We start from the raw sequence: 23,596 nt of genomic DNA on the forward strand, positions 1-23,596 counted from the left end.
TTAATATTAAATTATTAACAACAATCTGCAAGAATTTTATGGTAAATAAGGGACTAAGGTCATTCTGCACTCTATCACGAACACTTTTTAAAATCTACTTGAATGAGACACTAAAGAAATGGAGATCATGTTCTTGAATGGGCATACCATTATACATTATACCTTATATACCATACCTTATATACACGTCATTTCGCCGATGATCAGAAGATGGAAAGGTAATTTCATCTTATTCCGAATAGTTGGGGGCAAAGATAAAAAATGGGTGCACTGAAATAAAAATCTAAAAACAAATTATAAAAGGGAAACAATAATAGATGCACTGAACTAAGTACTCTGATCTAACACTAACAGAAAAAGATACAGCTATAGAGGAGTATCTTGAAAAGGTACCATCCAATGGTAATATGGGCTTTCTATCGAGTAAAAAGCTTCACCCTTCAAGAAGGGAATGGTATAAAACATGTGTTGTATTACTTCACCACGTCCCCTTCACTCCATTATACGTTCTCTATCGCATCTACTCTAGTATTCTACTATTAAAATATTTGTCCCAATGATTACACTCTATTTCTCTTTAACCTCTCTTCAACCTCTCTTCCCCTTTCACTATCGCAATCGTAGAATTCACAACGTTCCACTAAATCTCGCTACAGAGCATTAATTTAACCAGATCATCTACAGTCATCATGTCATCTCTTATACTCGTACTTTCGTCTTTCATCAAACCCTCGTGTGTCAACTATGTCCTTACCTTATTTGCAGTGTTCACATCATAGACACAAAAAGAATAGGTTAGGTCAGGTATGGACCGCTCTGTGAATAGAGGTGAAACGACAATATTCACTTTAAGTGGTCCAGCTCTCTTTGTCTGTTAGACACGCGTTATCTACCAAACTAATATAGGTGGGAGTAATGAAACGCTGGAAGTGAGAGGTGCATTTATTATACTATATAGGTGCTAAAGAAAGATAGATAGACCAGCGATCGAGTGCTCCGCGTTTCACGATTTTGCTCACTAAGCCTAAAATAGTCTATTCTTTTATGTCTATGTTTTACATACATCTTACCTCTGCGCAATAGATAATTATGTATGCAGTAGTTTTAGAAACTTACATAATTATTTTCTTTTATTCATAATACGTAGTCTTCACTCTTTTATTTTGACGTACTTTTTACAAGTAGTTTTTTAGTTATCTTTTATGAATGTTCCAGCCAGTAACCCTTGAAAGTAATCGGCCTAATTATTTTTTCTTTTATATATTCATCCTTATTTAGCTTATTGCAAAAAATATTTATAGTTCTTTCATTATTTTTTCATTTTATTGTTTTAAAATCGTCCGTTTTTGTTTCGATGCTTTTTACACATATGTTTGCCTGTGAAATATCATCCGATATTTCCGAAAATGTTTAACGATAACTCTCTATTTCAGGTTACTATAGATAGAACTAAAAACACTTCTACTGAGACTATTAGAACGTCACAAATAAGAAACAAAAATATCAATACAGTAAAAAGAAATAAAAGTACTGAAACAGAAACTAGTACAAGCAGTGGAGTTTCATCAATGGGACATAGTACTGAGGTAGCTGTAATACATATTTTACGTAGATTTGTGATTATTTTTACAAAGCTAAAATAAGTGGAAAAGTGACTTGAAGTAAAGATCTAACTGACAAATTCAACTGCAAAAATTGATGTGTTTTGTGGAAATATTCTGTAGGGTTCTGTAGTTTAAAGTAGTCTAGGTCTAGGTAGTGAGAGTACTTGTTAACTAGTTAAACGTTACTTTCTTTCAAAATCATAGTGCTCCTTTATTTTAAAACAATGCAATAATCGCATCCATCATTTCTTGAGAAATTTATTCTAAGTTCATGGGGATTATTGTCATGATTCATGAGAATCGATTGCTAACAAAAAAAAAACAAAAGCCTAATGAAGTAGCTCAGGTTGAAATGTAACTCAAGCACCAGAAAATTAGAATAAAGTTCAGTAAATTCGCGCAATAATCTTTGGGTAATCTTGAAATAGCATCAATTCTATCCTTATAATATTAATGTTGCGCATGACCCCACTGAAGACGATTCTCTAAGATTAATGAAAAAGTAATATATTCTATTAATTTTTTTAATGAATACACATTATTTTCTAAAATGGATATGTAAACGAACATAATGATTCTAATTCGAATCCTGTAATTATGGGAAAACTGACTCACAGTATCCAGAAAAATTGTTAGTTTGGTCTGTGCTTTTGGAAAACATTTTTTTATCTATTCTCACCTGATAACTGCAATTTACTTCAACGGGTTTCCGCCACACTGTGCATGCACCTTTATATGATGTTTTTAATCAACAACAATGTATTTTGTAGAAGGATATTCATTGATTAGCTCCCAAACATTCATGTTTAAAAAAAAATTTGACACCGATTTATCGTAGTATGTGAACCGCCGACGATAGAATGAAAGTTTATGACAAATGTTGAACAAATATATTAATATTATATGGCAGTAAATAGACTGCAATTTAAATACTTAATTAGGTACTCGTATATAAAACTCCTTTGAGAATCTTTGAAACTCTTCTTTGAGACGATTGATGGATTCAAGATCGAAGAGCTTTATGCCTTATAACGGTAATAAATGTAATAAAATTAGATGCAGGATAAAAAACAATTAATTTTAAATATTTATTTAAGCATCGTATACAATACCAAATTTAGATTTCTTCACTGTCAGAATCTCACCAACTCATGTTATGTTTTTGTCTCGGATATACCACATTTTATTAATTTTGAGAGCAGAGTATGTGGCACTTGGGCATGGGAAAATTTTGACAGCGTGGGAAAAAACGGCATCCTTTGGTGTGGAGGTGCAACGGCTCGTCATATCGTGACTTGTGAGGTATTGTCAGAAAGGGGAGGGGGTAACGAATACGTTAACACATAAAATAAAGATGGCTGCATGTCGCCAAAAAGACACTAAGCTTGTAACTTCCAAACGGCTCAACGTACAACAACATCGAACGTATCAATGGAAAGGGGAGGGGCCAACGAATACGTAGACACAGAAAAAAACATGGCGGTATTGCCAAAAGGACACTAAGCTTGTAACGTCTAAATGGCTTAACGTACAACAACGTTCAAGGTGTCGATGGAAAGGAGAGGTCGTAACGAATATGTTAAGACAAAAATCAAGCACAAAGTCTGTGTCAAAACGGTCCTATATCGTATCTCCGTTATTGTTGGTCAGATTACTACGTGTAGCACGTTAAATAAAAGAGGAGGAAATATTAAATACGATAACACAAAAAACAAAGGCAAAGACATTGCCAAAACGGCACTATACCATATCTCCGTTTCTATTGGTCCGATCTTTGCGAATGAGGAATGCTTTGGAAAGAGGAGGAGATATCGAATATGCCATCGCAAAAAACAAAGATGGTAGAATTACCAAAACGGCACTATATTGGATCTTCGTTGCTATTGGTCGGATTTTATCATAATAGACGTTGAAGAAAAGGAGAGTAGTCACTGAGGCTAACAGAGAAAAGACAATGTACAGAACAGCGTATATATTAAGTAAAATTATTACTCATAAGCATACAAGTAGGTTATTTTAAAATAGACTAGCGTCATACCACAAAGACAGTACGACGTATCATCTTTCTTCTTCTTTCCATCTATTACTTCTTGTAATATACAGAGTATAGTTAGAAAGGCTAAGCAATTCATGTATCGCTGGAAAGGATAAAACGTAAAGAATACAATAACAAAAATCAAACATGGCGACCGGTCAAACAGGCATTAAGTTTGTAGAACGACATGTGAGGTATCACAAGAAATAGAAATAATACGGTACGAAATATATAGTTATACAGGATATTTGCAGATTACGTTATTGTTAACAATGCCGCCATCTGACCATTTTGACACAGTCTTTGCGCTTGATTTTTGTCTTAACATATTCGTTACGACCTCTTCTTTCCATCGATACCTTGCACGTTGTTGTATGTTAATCCGTTTAGACGTTACAAGCTTAGTGTCCTTTTGGCAATGCCGCCATGTTTTTTTCTGTGTCTACGTATTCGTTGGCCCCTCCCCTTTCCATTGATACCTTGGATGTTGTTGTACGTTGAGCCGTTTAGACGTTACAAGCTTAGTGTCTTTTTGGGATATGCAGCCATCTTTGTTTTTTGTATTAACGTATTCGCTACCCGCTCTCCTTTCCGAAGATACCACACACGTCATAATCTGACAAGCCGTTTCGCCTCCACATCAAAGGATGCCGTTTTTTTCGACGCTGTCAAAATTTTCCCATGCCCAAGTGCCGCATACTCTGCTTAAGTATGTCTTACACATTTCCCAAAATTTTTGTGATACATTACTGTGAAAATTTCATTCATATTAAAGAAATTGGTACTTACTTTGTTGGTACATGTCGTATACTGTATTTCGTACTGCAATTTCTGATGCCTTAGAAGATTGGTTTTCTTGTTTTTCGATAAAGGTCTACTTTTGCCTGATTTTAAAAGATTATGATTATTTTTTTTTATGTTATAATTGTACATTTGTACATACTGTCCGTCGCGATATTTTTAACGCAGCAGCTAATCTCTTAGATAAAGAAATATATCTCTCAATAATAAGTATTTTGGAAAATGAACATACATTTCAATTTATTTCTGTTGAACAGATGAAATATGCTCCAAAGGCGCTGCGTTAATTTTTTCTAATTCAAAATACTACATACATTTAACACAACTTATTATGCTTGAGAATATAATGGTTTACTAGGCATATTTTACAAATAAAAACCTTTAAAAAATATTTCATATTACTCCGTAGACGTGCTTTTAGCCAGATTTAAATACCTTAATGGAAATTTAGGGGTCAGAATATATTATTTCTCGTCATTATCTAATAAATAATCACTAACCCTAATAAATCGAACACAAACGAATCGATTAGGCGTTTTAACAATTGTTAATATATATATATATATATATATATATATATATATATATATATATATATATATATGTATATATATATATATATAATTAAAGTAAGAAAATGGATTGAATATTTAAATAACACGGAAATAATTAATAAACATACTCCAAATGCTGTCAAAACAAAACTTGCATTGGCCAAAGGTAAATCAATCACCAACCATCTTCATATTGCTGTGTTTATACAACTTTGTTCGATGTATGCATTTGTGTATGGACAGAAAGGGGATAAAAAATAAGTCGTGAATAGTGTCATACTTGGGCAAAGAACCAGCGGACGGACTCTATAATATAAGAGCTAAATAGATTATTAAAATCATGTCTGAAGTTTTAGTTGTCATATTATTACAATCCTTTAAACATTATTATTTCAGTCCAATGATGGATCTATGCAATCTACTCAAATTCAACAAGCGTCACAAAACTCAAAAAGATCTACTTCCATGTGCCAGTCAAATCAAAGTGAAATTTCGGATTGTGGATATGTAACACAAATGGAAAATCAAGAATCAATTTCAACCTCAAGTAATGAAGATGATCAGCCCCATCAAAAACCAGTACATCAAAAGCCACCTAGTTTTCAAAAGACTAGATATAACAGTAGCAAAAATAGAACTACAACTACTTTAGATAAAAAGGAACTGAGAAGAAAGAAGCTTGTAAAAAGAAGGAAAACCAACCTGTAAGTTCACGATAATTCATATCTCCTTAATTAAGATTTATCTTATTCTTTGTGTCTATATTTTGTTGTATGTTTACCTCGTCCTTTTCTATCCAGTTATGGCCTTGTTATAATTTTCTTAGGACATCTATGTGCAGACATCCTTTTTAAATGTCAATACTATTGTACTGTGTGATTTTTCAAAGTTATATACGACTTGATTTTTAGCCCAGTCTGGTTAAAAAAAAAGGTCGAAAAATTTTTCGCAGATATCTGAAACTTTTAAGACATAGATGGGGATAACTAAATGATGAATAGATAAGTTTTTTCCCTTATATTTTACATAAACAATATTTATATCATTTTTTTATAACAAGAATATGTTTATTTTCCCGTTTTTTAAATTAAAATTGATAAATAATTTACGGAGATTTTTGCAAAAAAAAAAAAGCAGTTTTTTTGCACTAATTTATAAATTTTATTAATTTTTTTATTAACAAAATAAAATGTTATTAATACATTTGAACATCGAGGAATTACCGTCTTTTAAATTTGTGCAAAATTTTCCCCTGATCGGTCAAATAGTTTAATAGTTATTTAACCAACAAGTGTATTAATAAGGGCGATTAACAATTGAGATATTTTTAGAGATCGCTTTAGCTCGCTTCGCTCACGCGTTAATGTTTGAGATTGTTAATCGCCATTTTAATTCACGAGTTCGTTACAAAACTTTTCCGTCGGCCGTACTTTTCAGAAATAAAGATATCTTAGTTTAAATATTTATTTACTTAACGATAAACAACAATTTTTTCAGCTTTCATTGACTTTATTCAAAGTTTCCTTAGTGGTAGTTTTATTATAGTAAACATTAATATTCGAAATGGTGCAATTACTGAAATTAAAGGAAGATATTGATAAATGATTATCTGCTGTATAGCATTTTGACAAATATTTATATTTGTCAAAAAATGTATATTTAAGTCTTCTTGGACCTCTGTAAATTCTGTGATAGAAGAAGTTAAATTCTGGTGGAGTTAAATTAAACTCTTCGTCAATATCCATCCTTTGATTCTTTAAATACACAGAATTTTAAACAATAAAGTAAATAATCATATACAATGACAGATAGTACTAACAGCGGCTAGTTCATTTTAAATTAATTTTTAATGGGAATATAAATAGGTATATGTTTGGTTGCCTACACCACAGGTCACTGCCAATCACAGAGCGTTTAATTAATTTATGCAAGCAATGTATGTTGTGTTGCCTATAATAAAATCGTTCATTAATAGAAAATCATTCATTAATAGGTCAATCAATGATTTTGAGGGTGTTAAAATTGATCATAAATGGACGGTCGACGGAAAAAGTTATTTAATTTTTTTATCCCTCAGGCTAAATATTTAAACTAGTGAACTTGCTCTATTAATGATCCTAGACACATTTAGCAAATTTCATAGGATTCTTTAAGACTTAAACTATCTCAGAAGTTAAAGGCATATTGCGTTTTCATCGAAATAGTTTACAAAATAAACGTTTGAAAAAGGGGTATGTTTTTTACTTTTAAACAATTCTTATAACTTCTATATTTTTCAAGCTACAGACTTGTACGTACAACCATTGGATAGCTGGTAAAAAAACTCACATTAAAAAAAACCCTCTATGATCAATAGAAACGACGTTAGGGACTATTTTTTCTGTTTTTTCCATAAAACTTCATTTTTTTTTTTTCGAGATCGGAACTTCAAATTGAAACACGTAAGAAAAATTTACATTATCTCGACTTCCATTGCAGCTAGAAGCGTTTTTTTTTTTAATCTGGGGTAGTTCGTCGAAATATGAATAACTACATAGTTTTCACTGGCCGGGAAATATGGGAAAGCTCGGAAAAAGTGAGTCCATTTGAAATTCGCCGTAAAAACTCACTTTTTTCTAATTTGGCTGGAATAGTCTGTCGCAGTATTAATAATGATGACATAAGTTTCACCCCCCGGAAATCTCGAAAAATCCCGGAAAATTAACATATTTATAATTAATATAAGGAATATAATATAATGTGTAAAAAATTACCTGAAATTTAATTTATAAAATGTATAAGTATTATTACATCATTGATATAAAATGAAAAAAAATATATGTTGATTTTCCGGGATTTTCCGAGATTTCCGGAGGGGTAAAAATTATGTCATCATTATTAATACTGCGAGAGACTATTTCAGCCAAATTTAAAAAAAAAAGTAAGTTTTTACGGTGAATTTCAAATGGACTGAATTTTTCCGAGGTTTCCCATATTTCCCGGCCAGTGAAAACTATGTAGTTATTTATATTCCGACGAGCTGCCCCAGATTAAAAAAAGAGGCTTCTAGCTGCAATGAAAGTTGAGATAATGTAAATTTTTCCTACGTGTTTCAATTTGAAGTTCTGATCTCGAAAAAAAAACGGAGCTGAAACAGTTATCCCCTACACTTTCCTATGTCGATCTTTCGAAATCACCTTCGTTTCGAAGAGATGTAAGTTTCGAAAAATTGAATGAATTTTATAGCTATAAGTTTCAATATAAAGTTTAGACTTTCATTCAAAATTTGGGCAAATTTTACTTCTTAATCTTTATAAACAATGGAGATATAATTTTTTTAAAAATAGTCCCTAACTTCGTTTCTATTGATCATAGAAGGTTTTTTTTTAATAGGAATTTTTTTACCAGCTATCCAATGGTTGTACGTACAAGTCAGTAGCTTGAAAAATATAGAAGTTATTATAATTGTTTATAAGTAAAAAACATACATAAATAATTTCGATGAAAACGCAATATGCATTTAACTTTAGAGTTAGTTGAAGTCTTAAAGAAACCTATGAAATTTGCTAAATGTGTCTAGCATCATTAATAAAGCAAGTTCAATAGTTTAAATATTTAGCCTCAGGGATAAATAAATTAAAGAACTTTTAAACTATTTGACCGATCGGTGGAAAATTATTGTTTTAAAAAACTCAAGGTAAAAATACGAGTACTTTTTCATCTATTCGTCATCTAGTAACCCCCACCTATGTCTTTAAAGCTTCAGATATCTGAGAAAAATTTTGCCGTGAAATCGATGATTTTTTCATAACCAGACTGGGCTATTTTGTTTGTTTATAGAAGTACACAATGTTTTACAATAAATATATCCATTATGATATTAAATAGCGTAATCTCTATTTGATAGTTTAATATGTGTTTTATTTTTTAGCATTAACATGAAAGGACTTATTCATCATCTTCCTACGGACGAAGATATTGCTAATATTCTGAAAGAGTTTACAGTAGATTTTCTTTTAAAAGGTTATGGTACTTTGGTCAACGATTTGCACAATGAATTGATATCAAATATTCACATACAGATAGATACTTCTCACTTTTTCTGGCTTGTAACATATTTTTTAAAGTTTGCAGTTCAACTAGAACTAGATCCTGAGCATATCAGTCCAGTCTTGAGTTATCGTATTTTGTCCTATTTAGTTTTTCAAGGTATTTGGGTTTGTGAAGAGTTAGAAATTAGTTATACAAAACCTGATTACGATCTCAAACCGTGTCTTAGGAGATTACATTTGGTAAGTCACATTTTAAGATAATATTTAAAAAATAATGTAAACGTAATATGGGCGTAATAAAAAAAGGGGTTTGTGATATAGATAGAAGACCTAGTGGTCAGATCTGTTAGTAATACTCTTGAAATCCAATCACTTTCCCCTTAGATCAAACATCAAAGATGTCTCAGTTTAAACTCATGAAACATGCCCAATATGCAAGAATTAGTGAAATCGTGAGTGTAATGAGAATGAGAAATGTAGCGCTGAGTGATTTAAAATCGTTTTTTAAAGTGAAGGTCGAGTGAAATCTAACGATCGAACATTTTTAATAAAATATCGATCTCAAAGATCTTAATACTTTAAAGTAAATTTGATATTTATACAAGGTGTGATAAAAGAAGCAGGATTTTCGAATATTTCGCGAATTAAACAGCGGATCGAAAAACTTAAAAATGTTTAATGTTTCAAAAATCTATCGAATGACACTAGAAATGACCCTCTAGACACACCCCCTAAAGCGCAGAGGAGGAAAATTAGGAGGAAAATCTTAAATGGGAACCCCCATTTTTTTATTGCAGATTTTGATTCCTCATAAAAAATAAGTAACTTTTATAAGCGACATTTTTTTCGAATTGTTGATAGATGGCGTTATAATCGGAAAAATTATTTACAGTCCTCAGTGCTCAATTTGTTAGACTCAGCAAATTCTAGTTTTCTGTGTTTTATAATCAACTATAATTATAACTATGTTAGCTATAAATAAGAAATATAACACAAATGATAGTAGTAACCTTTTTGCATATTTATTGAACAAAAACAACGTAAATTATGACAATATTTTACTATAACAATAATATTTTGTTAAACCACCCTTAGCTGGGTTGGCAGTGCAGCCACTCTCTTACGCATGTTGTTTATCCATTTTCCTGCGAATTCTAATCAATTTTCGGTGTGATTCCAATGGAAAATGATTCTTTCTATCAACTGAACCTTGTTGGTAATTATTTCCTTGGCTAACTCTCTTTTTAGGCACTCCCAGACATTTTTATTAGGGTTCATGTGTGGTGAGTTGCAGGGCCATGGTTCGAACGGAATTTTTTGTTCTAATAAATTTTTTAGCCGTATGGCAAGGTGCTCCATCCTGTATAAATTTCTTATGGCTGTTACCAAACCATTCGTTTACTTGTGGAAGCAATCTTGTCTGCAAAACCCTTATTTATTACACACCCCTTTTATATTTTTCCCCAGGAATAGGTTTGTCTTCGGACAAACTGGGCCTTGTCATACATAATTAGAAATGTGGCTTCATCGCTGAAGCAAACCTGTGAATGTGAATAACAATTATAAAGTCCGAAAATAAAATGATTTTTAATAATTTACCTTACGCCAACCATCAATAGACCCGTCTTTATCGATCTTGACCCAAGCTAAGAGTGGTTTGAGCATTTGTGGTGTTAGTTTTGGCTTCTTAACAGGCCTGTGACATTTATAGCCCATGCCAAACAAATTTCGGCGTACGGTGGCCACCGATACTCAGCATCCTGCTTCTTCCAACTTATTTCTTAAATCTCTATGGGTGGCCCTTCTGTGTGTTACAGCTAATTTTTTTAAAATTCGTTGCGCCCTAGGGGTGACTGAAGGTTGTTTGCCACACTGGCCCTTTCAAACCGAAGTCATAGGTTACAGCTTCTCTTTGACTTTTTGACTCAATCTTCTCACTGACGACTGGGATACACCACATTTTCGTGCTATCTCTCTCTGACTAAATGCTGTATTCTCTAATAGAGCAGTAATGTACGAGATTTTCTCAACACAAAGATCTTTAGATTTACCCATCTAAAAATTCCAATCCAAGATTAATCGTCTTGTTTTATGATTTCGAATTAACCAAAATCAAAAGTAACACTATTATGTAATAATGTCAATACTTACTAGGGTAAATTTTAAATAAACTGAGCACATGCTACTGTCATCTGTAAATTGTTGATAATTTAAAAAAAGATTTATACCATTTTCTACGTAACTATGTATCCAATAGTTATGCAACCCATTCAACACCTTAGTATCCAAGTGAACATACTTTCAGTGCGATTGAAATCAAAAAAATTAAATTTTTATGGTTAGTCTAATAAATAATTGAGTAGAGACTGTACCCTAGAAAAATTATGAAAACGGTTTAACATCTCGAGAAATTGACTTCCAAATTAAAAACCAAAAAAAACGTCTTTAATATTTTTTAAAAATCTATCGAATGGCACCAGACGTAATCCTGCATCCCCACGCCCTGGGGGTGTAGAGGGCTGCAAATTTGAAATCTTAAATAAGTAGGGGAAGGGGGGGCAAAACGGGGTAGTGTGGCAAAACGGGGTACCCCTCTTATTTTCCAAACCACTAGTGCAATTGAGCTACATCTCCAGGAATTTCGTGTTCACGTGGTACTCACTCGTGGCATCACCTGATGCCGCCGTTTGGCTGTACAGCGCGCCAAAGTCGATGAATTCGTTGAATAGTGAGGATTGATAGTGGTATTGCAATATTTACATATTTCGTTTACAAAAGTAAGTAGACTGGAACTATATTCACTCAATAGCTATTTATTTCATGTCATTGTCTAAGGTGTGAACTTATAATTTTGTTAGTATTATTACGTTTCAAGTGTTATTAGATTTATTATTGCACTATAATCACAAATATGCAGCTGGGGCAAAACGGGGTAGGGCAAAATGGGGTACTACCCCATTTTGCCCCATGAATTGATATGTTTGGTGTTTGATTATTCTAATTACATTTTATTTTTCTTCAGATAATAATGGTAAGAAATTATAAAAGAAAAACAGATCGACAACAAAGTTGGAGTGAACAACAGATGCACGAGGCAGTGCAACTAGTTATAGATGGTTTCATGGGATATAAGAAAGCGGCTGAGCAATTTAATATACCCCAAACAACATTAGAGCGCTACGTTAAAAAAAAGCGAAACAATTCCGAATACAAAATTCAGAAAACGCTTGGACGTTATAAATGTATCTTTTCAATAGAACAAGAAGCAGAACTAGCAGTTTATTTGACCACCGTGGAAGCTCAACTATTTGGTGTGACCATGAATGAATTAAGAGAACTTGCTTTTGATTTAGCAGAACGCAACAATATTGTTCATCCGTTTAAAAATTCAAAAGCAGGTTTAGACTGGGTAAAAGGATTCTTGAATAGGCATCCTAATCTTAGCTTACGAAAGCCAGAAGCTACCTCGTCAGCTAGAGCAATGGGGTTTAATAAAGTCGCAGTAAAACAATTTTTCGACCTTCTTTTAAATATTTTGGATACCCATCAGTTAACAGGGGATAGAATATATAACTGCGACGAAACGGGCTTAACAGTAAATCCTAAAGGTCATTCTAAAGTAATTTCCAAGAAAGGACGTCGTCAGGTCGGAATTTTACCTTCAGCTGAACGAGGTCAAATTGTTACCGCTGAAATTTGTTTCTCCGCTAGCGGGACATATGTTCCCCCAATGTTAATTTTTCCCAGAAAACGCATGCAGCAAGAATTCCAGACTGGACTTCCATCGGGTGCGTTTGCTGAGGTTCAGGAGACTGGGTGGATGACCAAGGAACTGTTTGTTGTTTGGTTTCAAAGATTTATTTCTTTTACCGAAGCCAAAAAAGAGAAACCAATTCTGCTTGTTTTAGATGGACACTCCACCCATACCAAGAGCTTGGAATTAATTGATCTTGCACGAGATAATGGGGTAATTTTGTTGTGTTTTCCGCCCCATTGTTCTCACCGACTTCAACCACTAGACGTGGCATTTATGAAACCGTTAAGTAAGTACTACGAGGATGAAGTACGTAAATGGTTGAGATGTAATCCTGGAAAAGTCGTTACCTTGTTTCAGATAGCTTCGTTATTTGGGGCCGCTTTTATACAGGCTGCAGCGATGAGCACAGCTATAAATGGTTTTCGAAAAACTGGAATCTGGCCATGTGACATGAATGTTTTTAAAGATGAAGATTTCTTACCTTCTGCAACGACAAACATTGAACTTTCTCTCAATGATACAAGGGAGATGCAAGTCCAGAGTACTACAGCTTTCAAAGATTCTGCCCAGTCACCTCCAGGCCAGCAACATCTAACTTCCATCCATCTAACTTCGTCCCAACCATCCATGATTGTACAAAATATTTTCAGTCCATCGACTTCGGCACAATCTTCCATTTACTCAACTTCTCAACCAGATCTGAATTGTAGTAGTTTTAAAGGTGCTAGTCCCCAAATCATTTTGCCAATTCCCAAAGTATCACAGACAAGTAAAAGGACTACCAGAAAACGTGGAAAAACTGTGATTTTGACATCATCGCCATATAAGGACGAGTTGCGGAATGCTGAAAATCAAAGGCAAGGAAAATCAGACCAAACCGTAAAAAGAAATCTGCTTAAAAATAAAAAAGGCACTGTTAAACCAGCCAAACAACAAAAAACATCATCTACTATTCAGAAAAAAATGCCAATTCCTACTCCTGCTTCATCTGATAGTGAAGAAGAGGCTGCAGAAGATGAGTGTCTATACTGCCATGACTTCTCTGAAGAAGGGTGGATTCGTTGCCGATCATGCTCCAAATGGGCACATAATTCGTGTGCAGGAGTTGATGAAGATGACGATGATGCTACACACTTATGCGCTCTATGCGAAAATAATTAAAGATACATATGTATTTTATTGTTCAATACTTATGAATACAAAAATAAAGATATTTTTTACCTTCTGACTTTAGCTTTTAGGAGGTACCCTGTTCTGCCCCATAGGTGGGGCAAAATGGGGCAAATGACACATGCGTCAAAATATTAGTATACATCAGAAACGTCAAAACTACTATGTCACGCAATATTATTTTTTTACTTATTATTTCATAGAGATTACGCTTACAGCTTGAAACAAATAATTTTTAATACCGTGTATGAAATATGTAAGTTCAAATCTTACGTACCCCATTTTGCCCACCTTTCCCCTACCTTCATTTTTTCTTGCAGATTCTGATTCTACAAAACATCGTATCGTGTACAAACTGTACTCGGCACCATTAAAATTAGTTTGGAGACTCCTGATCTATATTTGTTGTTCTGTGATTAGAGCGCCGTCTATCACGAATCGAAAAAAAAAATTTATATAATACATGTTTACTTTTTCACGTAGAATCCTAATATGTAATAAAAAAAACGGGTGTGGCAGTCCAGTGGGACTGCCGGTAGAAGTTACACTTCTATACACGCATTCGCCGTTACAAATTTATTTGGGAGTCATTCTGCAAAATCATTACATATGTAATGCTATAGGTAAGACATAGCAGAAAGAGAAACAGAATTAATAACAACTTACTAACAATTAATAAACAACATTTGACCTGTAATAGGAGTATAGTAAATGAAGGATTGAATCAATATTTTGATGAAAATATATATTTTTATTTTCATATATGTATAAAAGGAGTTGAATGCAAAAATTTTTTTACACATACTCTGCAGTAAAATTCATTGTTTATTTTGTTATTAATATAAAAATACAATACAATACACTGCAACATAATTCAATATAATAATACAATACAAATTAAAATGCAATATTCATAAATATTTAAAAATGACAATAATATACATAACTTTTCTACTTACGCATATGTTTAATTTACCATGTAATAATATTAATAAAAAACTCCTCCCCGACTGGGAATCGAACCCCGGTCTCCCGCGTGACAAGCGGGGATACTGTCACCTCGGGGGAACAAATAAGGGTCTAACCACCTTCTGTTGTCTCCGGTTGCTCTGTAGAGGGCTTCGAATATACTGTCGAGTGCTCCCCTACTTAAGTCCATTTTCGGGTTATGGACTTGGAAAATATTTATCTTCGGTACCTTGAAAAAGGCAAGATATTTCTTACATGACAATTTCTTCGTCGAAATAAAACACCAAGTTAAGTTGAAACAATTCTCAGCCACAGAGTATGGTAAATAAATGCAGGAAGCAGAGCCCCGAGAGCAATAAGCTCTCGGAGAGCCCGTGAGGGACTGACTTGGCTGACCTGAAAATCGCCAATATTTATATGCGCTGTTCGAGCGATAAATAGGGATTTCCAGGTCAAGAGCCAATGGGAAAATTCGAGGCGGGGCGATGCGCATCGAAATGCGTACTAGTGCACAGACTATGGCATTCGATGACATCCCCCCTCCTCTGGAGACTCTGCGGCTGGGAAAAAAAATTTGTTGATTAAAAAATACAAATGTGAAAATACACAAGAAAATATGCATAAAAATACAAGTAAAATGTTCATAAAATGTTCAAAAAGAAATTCACACAACACTGCACTACTTACAGGGGGAGATCGGTGGTGATGACGGCATCTCAAGCTCCTACAGGTAAATCCTCGGTCGGTGTGCCAACTTCTTCAACGTGCTCGTCCTCTTCTCGGTCGTCCAGATCCCATCTGCCATATCCAACGGGGTTTCGTAGAGTACCAGTGTGCCGAAGCCTACGTGGTCGTCCAACCACTTTCGGTATAGAAGCGCGCGTATAGAAGTATAACTTCAAAAACTGTTTTTTCGTTTTAAATTGCAAAGTTGCCCACCGCCAGGGGGAATGGTTCGGGGTCGTGTTTAGTGCCATTCGATAGATTTTGGAAAAATATTAAACATTTGTTTTTTGCTATTTCAGTTGGAAGTGTATTTTTTGAGATATTAAACCGTTTACACAAATTTCCCAGGATACCACGATAAATAGTTTTTTCCGATTATAATGCCATCTATCAATAATTCGAAAAAAAGTTCCCTATAACAGTTACTTATTTTTTATGAGTAATTAAAATCTGAAATAAAAAATTGGGATTCTTATTTAAGATTTAAAAGTATTTAATATGTGACCGTCCCGTTTCTTTTATCACACCCTATATATGTATGAATCACTAATATGTCGCTAATAACTCCTAATAGGGGTTAAGTCGACAAATCTGTAAAAGAAATAAATTGCATTACCATTCAATTTTTAAAATCATTTTAAAATATATTATCTTTTCACATAAATATTTTATGCAAATGTAGAAGAATACTTTTTGATGTTAATAGATGTATTATGGGCATATACTATGGTGAATAGAAATCGGCCCACTTTACAATTTTAGAGAATTATTTTTAGAAATTATACCTCAAAATAAAGTAAAGCTTGGAAAGTGTAATAGTTAAGATAAGTTAAATGATAATAGGTAATAATAATTATTATGTAGATAATTAAATGAAAAAACAAATTATCATTTTTCCTGTGACTAGCATAACAGCTTCCATATGTTTAGGCATAGACCTAATAAGGTTCAATATTATTTCTTCTGGTGTGCTGCACCGCTCTTCTTCTACATCAATAACGAAATAGAGGATCGATGTTTGGACAGGAATCTTAGATCATCATCTCATTTATAGCTCATCGAATAAAGGCTCGATTGGAATTAAATTTAGCTTAAATTTAGGTTGGGACTGCATGCCAACGACCCCATAACCTATAATACAACTTCTGCAATATTCTCCTGAACTATTATAGCCGATATAAGATAATACATGAACTTCCTTAACGATCTTAATATGCAATGAAGCACTAGTCACGCTCGGTGTCATACTGACATTTCATTAGAGGAGAGAGTCATAATTGAAGGTAATTTTAATGCACATATGGGTCAATCCAAGAGCGGATATGCAGCAATAAGCGGATAATGCTAAGCTTTGGAACTAGAAATGAAGCTGGTGATGATATGTTGGAATTAGCAACAGCCTGGTAATTGTAAATACATTCTTACATTCTTTCAATAGAGGCAAAATCGACGTATCATATATAAAAGTCGCCAAAATCACTCCCAAATAAATTATTTCATGATAAGTAAAGAAGATATACGGGAATTTAAGGACTGCAAGGTAATAGTGAGATTGTGAGCCAACAACATAAAGCGCTTGTTCTGGACATCGAACTAAAAAGTTAAACTAAACCTAAAACTAAAATATCGAAGAGGACCACAAAAAATCAAGTGTTGAAAAATTACAAAGAAAATTTATTCAGGGCAAAAATAGTAAAAAAAATGTGCTGGAACGTAAAAGGATGTCTTAATATAACTTGGGGTATTATCGCCAATATTATTAAAGATACTGTTATTAAAATACTTGTAAGTTAGTGGTTAAACGAAGTTGAAGAAGAAATAAAGGAGAAGAGGAAATTACATTAAAACTGGCAAGAAAATAGGTCGGACACAAATCTTCAAAGCTGTAAAGTCGCCAAAAAGGAAGCAAAAGTAGCAGCAGCAAAATCTAAAGCAGCAGCGTATACAAATCTATATGATCAACTTGATATCAAGAAAGAGGAAATAAAGATATATGAAATAGCCAAACAGGCAAAGCAAAGAAAACAAAAGATTTTAATCAGATTATTTGTATCTAATATGAAAATAATAAAATACTAGTTCAAGACAGGGATATCAAAAACCGACGGAAAAAGAACTTCGACAGTTTATTAAATGAAGAATTTGGCAGAAAACCAGTTGAGCTAACGGAGACAGTAACAGTAATGGTTACCAAAATAACAAACAGGGAAGTAGTCCATTGAAAAGTTTCATTAGGTTTTCATTTTTAAGAGGACGCAATTTTATTTTTTTATTATGTGATAAACTCTAAGACTGTGGAAATGAGCGGCATCTTGTGTTGGCGAAAGCGATAATAAGTAAAATGTATTTTTGGTCACTGTCCTGGCGAATCGTTTGTATCTCATGCTGTCAGAGAATCATCTTTATTTCCGCTATATAAAGCAACGAAAAAACGTTCGCCAACGACAGTGAGCAAAGATAGCTCGGCTTTCTCACTGAGAAATAATGCTGTTAAATCATGAAGTTAGTGTACCCAACCATACAAAAATTCTTCAATATGCTGATGATGTTGTTTTATATACAGCAGAAAGATTGTTAAGTACCTGTAAGGATAATTTGAAATTCACATTAGAAATCGTAAATCAGTGCTATAAAAAAATAGGATTATCAATTTCTGACACAAAAACTGAGGTATTTTACTTTTCAGAAAAACATAGTTCCACAAAGCAATCTTAATGAGGGAAAATTTAATTTCCCTATAAAAAACTGTATTAAGTATCTCGGTACCGATCTAGACAGGAAATTGTTATGGAAAGATCACATTCGTCAAATTGTTAAAAAATCAGAAAACTCAATGAAAATTTTAAGAGCTTTTTGTAAAGCAAATTGGGGAGCAGACCCAAATATTGCTTTGATGTTTTACCGAAACATGATCAGGCCGATTTTCGACTGCAGCTGTCATTTATTTGGATTAGCGGCCAATACACATCTAAACAAACTTGAAGTTCAAAAAAATAAATGCCTGAGATTATTCCTAGGTTATTTAAAATCCACTCCAGTCCAAATAATGGAAAATGAAGCGGTGGAACCTCCATTGCATTTACGCCGCCAATTTCTTAGCGACAAATTTACAACCCGAATTATATCCAAAAATTGTAAATACCTTCAATTTACACCTATAAACGCCAAATTCCGCCCTACTACGGTGAAATGGCAAAAACACTATTTTATAACACTTAAAGAAAAATGGACAAATTATCAGTACATCTTTACCGATGGGTCGAAAGATGCAAATGAAACGGGCTGTGCAATGTTTCACGAAAATAAAAATTACCATCACCAGTATAGCTTACCCAGTTAATGCTCAATATACACAGCAGAAATGGTGGCAGTAATGTTTGCTCTTCAGTAGTACTACTGAATCCGAGTAGCAATTATGTTATATTTACTGACAGTATAAGCGTGGTCGACAGATTTAACAACATTCAAACAGTCAAACACATAAACTACATTGAACTGAAAATTCTTAAAATTCTGTATGAAAATATACAATTAGGATTAAATGTAACAATAACATGGATCAATTGCTATTCGGTAATAAAAGGCAATGAAATCATTGACAATTTGGCTAAATCAGCATATATGCTCAGAGAAATTTAATTCCAGCGACAGATATTGACACTGTTAGTAGACGAAAACTAAAAATAATTGGCATTTACATTACAGAGAATGTAAGACTGGCTTAAACTTATATAATTGTAACCCTAGGATACCCTCAAGAAGATGGTTTTACACAGAATCTAATCGACATTTTATAAAGACCATTAATCGGCTGAGAGCAAATGATGCTCTTATACCATCTTACATGCATGGAATCGGCTTATCAAATACTCCCAATTGTACATGTGGTCAAATAGGCGATCGAACACATATTATATTAGAATGTGATTAACAAATTAATAAGATAAACGAACTTTATAACGAATTAATAAATTCTAAGTATTGTTTTCCAATAAACCTTAATCTTTTAATATTTTCAAATAATATGGAAATTCTTCATTGCATTTACAAACATGTTAAAATATATAAATATAAGTTGTAAATAAAACAAAAAAACAAAAAAAAATGTATATTACAAATTTAAAAAAAAAACATAAAAGAATTAAGAAAATAGAAATAGAACAAAAAACAAAACAAAAATACAACCAAAAAACAAAAAAAAGCTAAAAATACAAAAAAAAGGCAAAAATAAAACAAAAAAAACAAAAAAACGTAAAAAAAGGAAAAACAGTAAGATAATCAAAGAATAAAAAAACAAAATAAAAATATATTAAAACAAAATTTATGTATCCATAAAAATACTAGGTGTATGTGGTACTAACATTCTGATAACAAGAAAATTTTGGCTGTGAATCTGCAATCAATAATAATTAAAATTTAGTCGACTTTAATAACAAAAAAAAAACAAGTCTGGCTAATTGGCTCTGTTCAGAAAAAAAATGCTGTTGCGCTAGCTTTTGACAAATGTAAATTTGCCGATCTTGTAAGCTGATACTGTTGTGTTGCATCCTGAAAAAGCATGGAAAATGACGTCTCCATATATAAAAATTTAAGGACAGTATAATTGAAGTGACTTACACCCTTTTGAAAGTTTAAAAAATTGGACACACAACATTGAACTGCTTTCTTTCTAATGCAGTGAACAAGACAAGATTGTCAATGTCTCCTGCTACGACAGTCACAGAATCATAGGATTGGAATGTAGCAAGCGCAGAAAGGATGATGACTGAATCTAGATCAGATTCAGCCTGGTCGACACTAAAACTCACTTCTGATAGAGCAGTTTTGAGAAGCTCTATTAAGTTTGTTTTGTTCTTTTCATTACCAACAAATTTATCTTGAGGTAATTTTTCTTATTAAACTTTATCTCTGTCGATTGGTGCACTTTCGTACAACGCAAGCACACAAGGTAGTTTAAGTTTTGTGGTGGCGGAAAGGGTCGATAATAAATTAATAATAATATAGAAATATTAAGAAAATTCTAAATTGATTTAAAATAATATGAATAAAAAACTTCGGAGCACTGTAAAACCCAGAAAAATTAATGAAATTATACAATTATTATACATATTTGTAGTGAAAATTATTCGTTAAAAAACCCTCTTTAATATTGCTTTGATGTCTTTTTATTGATAAATGGCCAGAAAAACTAAGGCCCAAAAGAAAATTTGTTCAAAAATGTACAGTTATTTTTGTTAACTTTTCTATTTTGTATTTTACTATAAAAGATAATAGTTATAAAGTTGTATAGTCGAGTCCAACGATATTTCGTCCGTCGGCAAATTCAAACAGATAATATTTGTATGTTATAAAATTCGAGTAACCGATGTTCAGGGACGTATCGCAATATTGGTTGTTTCAACGACACAAATTTTTTGATACAAGTATTAAATCATAAAATAACAATGTGTACTGTGTATATTATAGTCAAAGAGCAGAAAATCTGATTTTGTAAAAACAAGCAAAACGTTATATTTCTTTGTTTTTTAAATGGTTAAAAGTGAAACGTAAAAAAAAATATCACTCTACCACCCTGTCGGAAAAAATACTAGGTGATACAACGGCATCTTGTATAGGGCTTTTTAACGCTTCCCATTTGTTTCAGGCACTTGTTATATGTCATACAATTTTAAGATATCTACGTCATACGTCTTTTGTATGTATAGTTATTGGTATATACTATATACCAATAACGTATGACGTAGATATATTAAAATTATACGAAATACCATAAGTGCCTGAAATATATGAGAAGCGTTGAAAATCTCTATTAGCGTTTAACGATGATGTACATAGACGAAACTGTAAAAAAGTATTTTACATTTAAGAAAATATTGTTTTAAACAAAGTTAGCAATTTATAATGAAAAACTGAGTTGTTTTAACTGAAATAATCATCATGTTACCGTACCTTGCCTAAAATATTTCTCCTGCAGCGAGCTCTCATCATCGTCACTATCCACCAGATTAATAATAAATTGTCCACTGTTTGAAAATAATTGTCCTAGTCTTCTGTACTCATTTTCTACTTTCACTACACGGTTTACTGCTTTTTTCCAGTCGGCACTTGTAATCTCTGATAGTTCATATCGAATTAAATCGACCACTTTCGCGTCAAATTTTTGAAAACTATTTTTCCTCCGAATCCGTTTTTTTACTTGTCCCCAAATAAGTTCGATAGGATTGAATATGCAAAAATAAGGTGGTAACCTCAAAACATTATGGCCATGTTGTATTGCAATAGTGTCCAGTATATATTGTTTCTTATAAGTTTTAGTACGAAGCACTTCAAGTAACTGTTTCTTATTATAGTTGTCTTCAAAATACAAATCATTTTCTGAGAGAAAATCTTTTAGTTCAAAGCAAAGCATTAACCCAATGTTGGACACAATTTTCTCTAGGGTTACTAGTTTAAGATACAGCGCAAAAAAACCCTTTACACCCCTTATTCCAAGATGGCGAGTATTCAAGAACCCACTCGATTTCGGAGCGCTGTAAAATCCAGAGAAATTAATAAAATTAAACAAATTTGTAGTGAAAATAATTTTTTTTAAACCTGCTATAATATTGTTTTGGTATCATTTTTTTTGTAAAATTGCTAGAAAAAAAGTTATAAGATATCAGAAAGAAACTTTTTGTTTATAACTTTTTTAATTTTTATTTTAAGATTAAAAGTAATATAAATAATGTTGTAGACAATTTAATTTGCTAAAAATAATGTCTTACAAAATTGTCTGTAGTGTTGCTAGTTTTCGATCTACAGCGCGAAAACCATTTGCGCCCCTTTTTCAAGATTGAGGCCGACGAGGGGGACAGGGGTGGCGACTCCACAAACTTGAACTTAAGCTTATACTTACCCTCCCAACACATAAAAAATAAAATTGCGTTCTGCAAGAAATGCATGCTAAGGCCTAAAAAATGTAACATTTCAATGGACTAAAGCACTTCAAAAAATAAATAAAGAAGACCTGGGTGAGACGCTTAGAGAATTTAATGGAGAGATAGAAACTTATGGATAACAGATAAAGGCAAATAGAACGAGGATGATTAAAGTAAAATAAATATCTCTTACACTTTTCACGTTTTATTTAGATTTGACGTATATTTTCTAAAAAATAACAATAAAATTTAAAATTCTGAGTGGACAGCTTTCTAAACACGTAAATTTATTTAATATAATTTAATTAACTAATATTATTTTCAATGTCTTCGAATTTTTAGGTTGTGACTGCCATTCGAGAATTTCTTCAGGGAGTCGAAGCTTATCAAAAGATGATTCATCTTAATGATAACGACAAGGACCATTTAGCAAAATTACAATCTCAAATAGTCAAACTTAAAGACCTAAAAATGTTGTTTGTACTGTTATTGAGACATTATAAAGTAAATTTACAAAGTAAACAGTATTTACAAGATCTCATTTTGACCAATCACAATTTTTTTCTATTTTTGGATAACGCTTCCACCAAGCCAAAACATAATTCGAGTATGATGAATCATTTGAAGAAGTAAGTATAAAAAGAGAAACCGTGTTTTTATGTCTAAATATTTCAAATTATCTAAAATTCGTGCTTTAAATATTAAATATCACTTGGATAAAGCCATCTATTTGACTGTTCCATGGTATTGAATTCTTTACCAAAATTAATTTTTTTAAACTTAAACACCGAAATATTATTTCAATTCTTTTGCATTGCTGGAATTGATAATAAACACATTTTAAAGTTTGTTTATATATCACAGATGCGTATTTCCTGGGTATTTCTTTGATCGTAAAGCCGCTTTAGGATATTTTGCGCGTCAAATAAACAGAATATTTTCGTTTACGTTTGGTTTTTATCGAGTTGGGCGAATGATGTCACTCTGCAATAGATCACCGAAGTGGTCACTTCATTGTTTCGAGTTCGGATT

General features: G+C 32.6%; 1 protein-coding gene across 1 annotated transcript in view; it reads left to right on the top strand.

Annotated features, from left to right (window-relative positions):
* The window catches only part of tim (timeless), a 141,858-nt gene that overhangs the window by 90,967 nt on the left and 27,295 nt on the right, over positions 1–23,596 (top strand). The window contains exons 6-9 of the mRNA XM_072535062.1: positions 1,434–1,586; positions 5,391–5,698; positions 8,905–9,265; positions 22,907–23,193. Coding sequence (XP_072391163.1) covers positions 1,434–1,586; positions 5,391–5,698; positions 8,905–9,265; positions 22,907–23,193 — 1,109 coding nt within the window. The remainder of the gene's footprint in view (positions 1–1,433; positions 1,587–5,390; positions 5,699–8,904; positions 9,266–22,906; positions 23,194–23,596) is intronic.

Source organism: Diabrotica undecimpunctata, chromosome 6, assembly GCF_040954645.1.
Source record: "Diabrotica undecimpunctata isolate CICGRU chromosome 6, icDiaUnde3, whole genome shotgun sequence".
In the NCBI taxonomy this organism is placed as follows: Eukaryota; Metazoa; Arthropoda; class Insecta; order Coleoptera; family Chrysomelidae; genus Diabrotica; species Diabrotica undecimpunctata.